The sequence below is a fragment of the Mus pahari genome, chromosome 20 (assembly GCF_900095145.1).
Source record: "Mus pahari chromosome 20, PAHARI_EIJ_v1.1, whole genome shotgun sequence".
NCBI classification, from domain to species: Eukaryota; Metazoa; Chordata; class Mammalia; order Rodentia; family Muridae; genus Mus; species Mus pahari.
In genome coordinates, this window is record NC_034609.1 from 1,793,701 (window position 1) to 1,803,680 (window position 9,980).

Sequence of the window (9,980 nt, forward strand, 5' to 3'; positions counted from 1 at the left end):
CCTCCCTCCCTCCCTCCTCTCTACCCCTCTCTTCTTGTTGATGTAACAGGAACTAAAGGATGAAACACAAATCACACATTTGTGTTAAGTGCAACCCAGATTTCTAAAGTGGGAGCTAGAGAGACAGCTCAGTGGTTAAGAATACTGACTGACTCTCCAAAGGACCAAGGTTCAATTCCTTGCACCCACATGATGGTTTACAAACAATAGTAATTTCAGTTACAGAGGCTCCAGTACCCTCTTCTGGCCTCCCTAGGCATCATGTATGCAGGTGGTGCACAGACAGACATGCAGGCAAAACTGATACACATTTTTTTAATTATAATTAGATTTTATAAATCTTTAGTGTTTGTACAACTACAAAGTATGTAAGAAAATTGTCTGGAATCTATTAGAAGAGGTCTACAGTAGTCTCCTGCAATTCTCCTGTCCTGTCTGTGGCAGACAGAGCAGCCTGGGAAGGAACGCATTCTGCAGTTGTTATAGGATCTTGTATCTTTAAAGCATGCTGATCATATATTCATCCTGGCCTTTGAAACCACTCATTCTAAAAACAATACAGAAAATCTTCCTTGTCCATGAGAGATAGAGACATTCCTTGCTCACTCTTATATGCCAATGAGGCTTTCTTACACTTATTATCATCTATAGAAATGAGAAGGAATTGACAGCTCATGAGACCAGTGCCTTATGCAAGTCTTGTTGCCTTTGCACAATAGGTGGACCCCCATAAATCCTTGGTAAATCGAAATAAATTAAGATTACATTTTGTTATTTTTTTAAAGTTTAAAGTTGACTTAATTCATTATGAGTTACAGATGAAACCTGCAGCTGGGCATTCAGTCTCATCCGATGTAAAAGGCACATAACGCCAGTTACCAATGGAAGTTCTTCCCAGTAAAATGAGTGTGCTTAACTCAAAAACACTCCATTGTTTATTATTTCCAGAGAGCACTTTCCACACGCCGTTAGACCACCAGCGGATTATATTGCCAACTGCTCGTTAGAAAGCCCTCTGGCCTCAGCAGATGTGCTGGACTCCTGAATCTTACAGTTTTTCTATGATGTTCGCCAAGCCTTAATGTGTAGGGAATGCATCAAAGATACATCAGTTGCGGCTGGACACACCGATGGTCTTCTCCTCTCTGCCTTTTGAACAGTGGTAAATTTCTGTAATGATCTCTTTTTGCTGAAAAAGAAGTCTTCTACGTGAGGCGAGAGCCACACTCATCTGTACATAGAAGGATAGGTATTTAGAATGACTTTATAAATTATGCTGGCTTAGGAAAGTGGCAATGGTAGGGTCTGTGACATCACCAGCCATGGGAAGTTGGTTAGATTTACTGTATTGTGTATAAATTCCCTCCTACTGAGTGGACCTTATGTCCAATTATATGGTTTTAGTTACAACCAAGATAAATGTGCTGCTATTGCACCACTAGGGATGTCTTGTCCAGCTTGGCACTGTGATGTTTGCAGGTATTACAGTTGTGTAGAACTATTAATTGCTCTTTTTCCCTTGGCAATATGTATTGTACCTTGCAATACTATGAGGCCTATTCCTCAAGGAGAAAACATACAGTTTAGCTCTAATTTGATTCTTCCAAGTCCTGTGTCTAAAAAGTGTGATGTCCGCAGTAATAGGTGGTCATCTTGATGTTCTGGAAGGCATCCAAGAGCAGTGCTGATGGTCTATTTTGATGTGCAAAACTATTGGACTTTTCCAACAAACTACTAAAAGAAAGGCTTCCTATGCTTAGCATTAGGAAATGTTAGATATTCTGGGGCTCTTTGATTCATTTTAACTGAATTTTTTCAAGGTAAGAGATACAGATCTACTTTCATTCTTCTACATAAAAATACCTAGTTGTCTCAGTACCAATTCTTTTAATTAATTTTGTTTTTACTTATTCACTTTACATACCATTCACTGCCCTCCTCCCAATTACACGCTCCCACAATAGTCCCTCCACCTCCATTTCTCCTCTGAGTAGGTAGGGCCCCCCAGGTATCCCCTCACCCTAGCCTCAGTACCAATTTTTAATTATTTAAGTATGTATTTTTTGCAGTTTTCATCAAAGATTAAAAGACTGTAAATGTCTGTGCCTAATTCTGTTTTCTGTATTCTGTGTCATTTATCAGTTCGACTTTGCTTATACATTTCAATGATGGTTTTGTTAATATAGATGTTTTATATAATTTGAAATCATGTACTGTAATATCTAGCATTATTTGTCTTTAAAATACAGTATCTGAATTATTTTATGCATTTTATTGAATTTTAGGGTTGTTTTTCTATTTCAGCAGAGAATATCATGGCAAGTTTGATGGAGATTGGATTGAATCTATAAATCTACAAATCTATATTGCTTTTGATAATGCACCATTTTACGATGTTAATTCTATAATTCATGAGCTTAGAGAGTCTTTTCATATCTATTAAGTTCTTTAGTTTCTTTCTTCTGTGTTCTAAAATTTTTATTGTGGAGAACTTGCACCTCCTCACAGAAGATAAATCTGAGGTACTCTCTGAATCTCTTGACAACAAGATTATTTTCCTGGTCTCTTTCTCTACATGTTTATTAATGGTTTACAGAAATGTTATTAACTTTTCTACATTTATTTTATATCCTGATCCTTTGATGAAAGTGTTTATCAGTTCCAAGAGTTTTTTTAAGCTGTTCTTAGAATTTCTTATTTACAGAATCACATTGACCACTGCTAGGGATAATTTCACATCTTCCTTTCCTATATTTATGTATTCTATTTAGTTTTTGCTTTCAATCTCAGACTTCATATAGTACTCAAGAACTAAGAACATGGTCAGATTTGTCTCATTCCTGGTTTTACTACAAAAGCTTTGGGCTTTTCTTCATTTAGTATGATGTGGGCTGTAGGTTCCTTGTACACAGTCATAATTGTAGTAACGTATGCTCCTTTTACTCCTTGATTTCGTTGCATTGGGTATATTTTTAATGAAAGAACATTTGACTTTGTCATGAGCCTTTTATGTTTCTATTGAAATGACTGTGTAGTTTCTGTACTTGTGTCTAGTAATGTGGTTTGTGTATCTTGAGTCATCCTTCCACTGGTGGAATAAAGCACACTTGCTCATAAAAAAAAAAAAAAAAGAAAAAGAAAAAAGAAAAAAGAAAGCCCTCTGGCCTTGAGGAAGGCCAATACCATCAGGCTTTCTGAATGGTGTTTCCGATTCTGTGGTTCGCCATGTTACCAGCTCCAGCTTGCGTTTCTCTTGGAAAACAGCAGCAGTATCATTGCCTGGCCTTAGGTAGGCTTGTCCTAAGGCTTCTATACATAGTACAATAGTAGAGATCTGGGCTTTTATTTTAAAAGAAGAAACTTCTTTATTGTATTAATTGCTTGTTACTGCCTAACGTCTAGACTTTGTATACTAAGTATGTTCATTAAAAAACCCCAAGCCGGGCGTGGTGGCGCACGCCTTTAGTCCCAGCACTCGGGAGGCAGAGGCAGGCGAATTTCTGAGTTCAAGGCCAGCCTGGTCTACAAAGTGAGTTCCAGGACAGCCGGGGCTACACAGAGAAACCCTGTCTCGAAAGATCAAAAAAAACCAAACAAACAAACAAACAAAAAAAAAACAAAAAACCCCAGTCTAAAAATAAAATAAGTCTTAGGTTATAATGATGGCAGGGTTTAATTTCTTGTTTTGTAGGATTTACCAAATTGTTATAGAGGTGGCACTCCAAGTTAAATTGTTTTATGTGATGTATTATATTAAGGGATATTGGGTATTTTGCTGGATAGTTATTATACTTAGAAATTATATGTATATATGTGTGTGTGTGTGTGTGTGTGTGTGTGTGTGTGTATTATAATTAGAAATTATCAACCAAAGGGACATGATAGTGATGTGCTGAGGGAGGACTCTAACCTAACCAGTTCACTGTTACAGGGTTCAGTGAGACTGTCTGCTATCCAATTGTCTTTAGGAGTTACCCTCAGACTCCCTCTCTGCAGTCTGTGCTCACCTACCATATGATCTCACCCTGTTCCATGACTTACCGTAGCAGCCTGAGCTGATAACCCATTCCTCATACCATGCCTGGATGACTAGCTGCCAGCATCCTTTTTTGAAGGTGTCCGGCTTCGATTGTGATTAAAGGTGGTTGATTGTTCTATTGGTTAGCCCAGGATCTTCAGCTCACCAAAACACTTAGCAAATCTATCTCCAGAGTTCCTCTAGGATCTGGTCTTTCACCTCATCACACTGACCCAAGCCCTGTTCATCCTTCCCTTGAATGCAGTACTGCATCCTAGAAGCACAGGTCCCTAGCCTTTGTCCTTAACCCACTGAGATCAGTTTTCTATCCAGCAACTAGAGTGGTCCTGCTTCAAGGTCTCAAGTCCAGGGCCTTCTCTTGTCACCCAAAATACCGTCCAAAGCCGACCTGTGGCCTCTAAGGCCCCGACAGGCTTGTGTTAGTCCTGGAGCTCCGTTTTCATCCCCGACAGGCTTGTGTTAGTCCTAGAGCTCCGTTTTCATTACGCTTCTCCCTCCGCCCCGCCTCTGAAACCCGCCCAGTACTGATACCCATTTTGTACAATGTTTACTTTTTTCCTCTGCCAGGGTGGCCCCACAGGTACACTGAAGAATCTTTACATTTTTATTTAAAAATCACCTTTGCTGTTAGGGCTTCCTGGTATGGTCCATCCACAGGAGAAACCTGTTCTTTCCGGTTTTTCCCCAGCACAGCTGTCTCAGTGCCATCATATCTGACGACCTTGTCAGTTGTCTCTTCTCCCCCTGGTTGAATGAAAGTTAGCACAAGTAGAGAATTTTGTCAGCCTGGCTCCTTATACCACTCCCATTATTGCTTCAAGAAGTATCTGGTAGCTCCTGGATATTCAGTAAAAATAAATAAATAATAATAATAATCAGAGTAGAGCTAGGCTGCAATTCTATGCTCTGCCAGTAGGTGTCACTCTATAAGACTTGCTGTGTCCATTTTTGATTTGTGTTTAGTTCCAGGTTGGCTGGAGAATGAAAGTCCAACATTGACTACTGTGGATTTGAAAGTCCTTGTGGTAAAATTATATGTCATTGGTGAGCCGGCTTTGCAACCTAAGGCTGCAATCTGGCCTGTGCTTGGATCAGTGCAGTCCTGATGTTTGAAGATATGCACACCACATGCCCCTAATAACAAAATCAAATGGTAGGAGGATGTGGCTCCTCTCCCTTTGAAGGAATATGTTTGACATAATACAGTGCCGTCATAAGTAAGCTAGAGTCTAACTGGTCTTAAGGTGCCAATGTTGTGCATGAACCCTGTTTGCCTCTACTGCGTAAGAGAAGAAATATCAAAGTAAGAGAGGGGAAAATCCTATTCTGATTAGACTTGTCAGTATTTTATTCTAGTCTGGTTGTTAATGTTCTAACAAGTTTTATTATTATTAAATCAGGACAACACAACTATCTGTGTGCTGGAAGAAATGACTGCATTATTGACAAGATTCGGAGAAAGAACTGCCCTGCTTGCAGGCTCCAGAAATGCCTCCAAGCCGGCATGAACTTAGGAGGTAAGTGTCGCGTGCTTAGCTGATGTACCCTGCAACACCAGAGGAGCCATGAACCACCAAAGGGAAGGCGGGACTAACAGGTAGCAGACTCCTACAGATCCGAAAAAGCAAAGCTTCGTTTTTATGGTGACATGTTTTCCCAGGGGACTATTCCCTAGCTGGGATTAAAAGGGGATGGCTGTAGTTTGCAACAATTCAAGAATTGCATCTTTAGCAAAAACCCAAACAAAAAATGATTACTTTGTACATAAAATTATAGCTGGCGATTGCTATCTCTGTCCTTAGATGATAGCATGTGACAGAAAGGAATATATTCTGAATTCCAAGAGTAACGTACGAGGGAAAAATACAGTAAATGAGAGGTGTTCACCAAAGGAGAGCCTACGGAAAGAGTGCAGTGCTCACGGATGGCAGCCAGGCTCCTGGGAGGTCCAGGGTCACTCCCAGTGACTATCACAGCTATAAGACAAGCCTCTACTGGTGGTTTTAAGTCCCACCCCTCGGGGGGGGGGGGAATCAGGAGTCCAAGGCCAATGTATTAGACAGGGCTACACAGAGAAACCCTGTCTTGAAAAACCAAAAAAAAATAACCCCCCCCCCCCGGGGGGGGGGGGGGAACCCAGCAGGCAGACTCTGAAAAGGACAAATAATGTAGGGATCCAGACCTACTAGACAATAAAATATATCACACAGATACCATCGGGCAAGAGGCCTGCAGTGCACCGCATGGTCCTCAGATGGGACGACAGGAAGTGCAGAAGCAGATAATCACACGCCATGCGGTGAAGCTGGCATTTCACATCAGCTGTGAAAGGACTGATTTATTTTTTAAGTTTTTATTTACTTAAAGACGTGTTTTGTCAAGTATATAACCAACTAAAACAAAAATATTGAATCTAAACTACTACAGACACTAGAATAAATTCTCTAGATAGAGATTTTCCAAGTATAGAATAAAACCAGAGGGTACACCATGAAAAAGCTGAGATGATCACCACGCCTTACAAATCAGACACAGCTCTAATGGCAGAGACCAAGACACTGGCGGGCAAGGGTCGGCACTCCTTGCAGATAAAGCATCTGCTCACTTGAAGAGGAGGATGGCAGACATGTTCACCAGTGAAGCAGAGGCTGTTCAATCATGACAGTCATGAAAAGGTCCTAAATCTGATAAAAACATAAGAGAGACTTAAAATGTGATTATTTTACAAATTAGCAAAAAGAAATATCTTTGCAACTTTGATGAGAATGGAAAACCAACGCAAACTCAGTGACAGTCTCATGCCTCTTAAGTGGAGCAAAACCTAGCATGTGATGGTTTTATTTATATGAAAGATTTGGCACAATAATGTTTATTTTTAAAATTAAAAGTAAATAAAAATAGTTGTAAAGATATACAAAATTAAACATAACAGAAAAAGATAGGTGAATAAAACATAATATGATAAATATGCATCCATTTTGGATGGATTAAATTGCAGAACACCCCTCCAATATTAACGAAAACCCAGTGAGGTTTATGTGTGTAATACAGGTTTATCTCCACAGTGTTGCTCAGCAAAAACAAATTAAGGTTGCGAAATGGGGTACTTCCATACTATGGATTGTCTGTTTATTCTAGAAAAACAATAGGCTGTGCTAGGAGGAGGCCTGATTGCTGCCACATATCCTGGGCCTCTCTGAATGAAGGTCACATCAGAACCTGTGCTACGTGTTCATTACATGTATAAAAGAAACAAACTACTAGAAAAATGTAATGGTGTAGACTTCATTCTCCTTTTGTGCCGCAGACGGACTTTTCTGGGGTCCCTGATCTGCGGGGAACGGGTCTCTGGTTGCAGGTGAGCGAGGATTCGGTGAATGAGGGGTGACAAACAGACACAGACACAAGAGAGTGTGGTATCTGAATGCAAATTGTCAAATTGAGCATCAGACTATTTATACAGAAGAAAACAGGGAAGTAGGTACACAAAAACAGAGGAATGCAAACCTGGAAGGGCTGGCAGGAAACAACTGGGATAACATAAAACGTTCACAACTGGGATCAAAGACAGCCTCACCTAAAGACAATTCAAAGTCAGCAGCTGGGGGCAAGGGCTTAATCTCCATGTCAAAGATCCTATAGTCCACCTTCCCCTTAGGCCATTGTAATGCTAGCGTATGGGTGTTACTCAGCTACCTATGGTTCTAAGTATCTACCCTGGTTCCTCTTTAGATCACAAACTTCCTTCTTCCTCGAGTGGTAAACTCCTTTGTAGGGCAGTGACTAGCTGCCTAGACCCAAGGCTCAGCACAAGGACTGACTGGCTAGGATCTGATATGGCTATGTATTAAGGGAAGGCACATGGATCTGTTTCCCAACTAAAGCAAGGACATTGGAACATTCGTATACAAAATGCCACCATTCCAGGAGACTGAGTTTCCTTGAACTTTTTGCCTTGGGACAGCGCCCAGGTTTTTGGGGCCTGTTGGCGCTTGTCACTACTGGAAAGACTGTAGCACTTTTGCCTTGGTGAATGAATCTACTGGCTGGCTAGTTGGGCGTAAACCGAGCAACTCTTAGGAGTCAAGAGGACAAAGATGTTGGCCGGGAGAATGGGGAAGAGACTGTGGTGTACCTTACGAAGAGCTCAGGAAGAATGTCCTCTGTGATGAGAGGAATGGACAGAAGCGTCTGCTCTGCCACTCCTGGTCTCATAGCTGCAGGCAAGAAGTCACCCTAGCTTGTGCCCAGCATCCTTAGCTTCGGTGTGTGCTGACCAGCATACGATCGGCTGGGTTGCGGCAAGGACGAAGTGAGTAAATTTACAGTGAAAAGGAAGTCACTCAACAGCTTTCCAGTACTGTAACAAATTACTGAGACAATGAGTTTATAAAGATGAAAGGCTTTGGGGGCTCATGGTTGTAAAGTTTTCAGGCTATGATTGTATTCTTGAGTAGAGGTGAGGTGGTAGGTCACGGCAGCAGCTCGAGGTAAAACCACGAGAGGAAGGTGCTGGAGTCCCAGATTCAGAAGTCTCCAACCCACCTCTTACAAATCCCACCAGATCCCCAGTACACTGTCGCCGAGACCAAGCCTCCAGCTCAGGGCCTCTCATTCGGGGGCACTGAGACCCAGTGGCTTAGCAGCGGGAACCGCAACCCCTAAGGAGTACAGTTGAAATGTCCAGTATTACTTTCAAGTTCCGCCAAAGGATCATTTGTTTGTCTGTTTGTTAATACACATGATATTATTATTTTTCTGTTTATTGTTAATTTCTTTATCCCCAGTGACACACTAGTATCCCACAGGCCCAGGCTGACTAAATGACTAACTGCTGTTTCAAAGACTTCTATGTCCTACCCTTGTTAAGGATAAATAGAGTTCCCCATCACACACCCCATAAATTAAATAATTTAAGTCATACGGGGAGGGTCGTATGGATGTCTTTATAGGGAGAATAAGTAGAAAGGAGATAAATGAGCCGGGAGGCCAGGTAGATGCCTTGGACAGCTTGCCTGCATACTGGATATATGTTGGACTTTAGTTTCTTCTGAGCTGTGAGCTTGTTCCTCGTCAGTAGATGAACTGTCGGGGAACAACAGAAGGCAGGTGTGCTTGGCTTTGATGGGCCTTCGAGCTCCGTGGATGGGGAAGCTTCAGAGAAAGCCTCTGCATTCTGTGATATAAAGGAGAACGAGAAACAGTGTTGGGAGATGATCCAAGACACCTTGGTGTTCAGTCCAGTGGCCTCAGCACATCCAGAGCATCATTGGGGGGCATCATTTTCTGAGCCATAACAGCATTCTACAAAGCCTGTTCTCTGTGCCCTCCCAGCTAGATCTCATTTCGTCACTACTAACCAGTGCATTTTAGCAGCGAGTCAGCGTGAGCATTGACGGACGGATGGATGGAAGGAAGAGCTGGCACATACCCCGGGGAGTGGCACAGACCACTCAGATCTTGGTTCCCAAAGCCAAGCTCATGCCTGCCGTCACTTTGCCCTACCCAGTGGGTGCTGAGGAAGAGATGGACTCAGGTTATCCAAGAAGAGCACAGGGGCTCCAGGCTTCCCACCTGTGCCTGTGATCACCTGAGTGAAGCGTGGCAGAGGACACGATGCGAAACCCACAATCAGTTGTTGGCTTCTGTACACATAGAATGAACTTACCTTGCCTCCTGCTGCCACTGACAGTGGAAAGTCAGTGATGGAAAGCAGGGGAATTGGCATTTAGGAAAGCCATTTTCCTCTGGGTTTAGGGTTTAAGGACTTCTGTTTACCAACTGATAATCAGCTATAATTGTTCAGTTGCAGCAACTTTCTTTCTCTCCTCCTTCTCCTCCTCACTACTTTTCTTCTTCTTCTTCTTCTTCTTCTTCTTCTTCTTCTTCTTCTTCTTCTTCTTCTTCTTCTTCTTCTTCTTCTTCTTCTTCTTCTTCTTCT

At 41.9% G+C, this 9,980-nt stretch overlaps 1 protein-coding gene across 1 annotated transcript in view; it reads left to right on the top strand.

Moving 5' to 3' along the window:
- The window catches only part of Nr3c2 (nuclear receptor subfamily 3 group C member 2), a 345,164-nt gene that overhangs the window by 246,302 nt on the left and 88,882 nt on the right, over positions 1-9,980 (top strand). Inside the window, exon 4 of the mRNA XM_021220574.2 lies at positions 5,440-5,556. Coding sequence (XP_021076233.1) covers positions 5,440-5,556 — 117 coding nt within the window. The remainder of the gene's footprint in view (positions 1-5,439; positions 5,557-9,980) is intronic.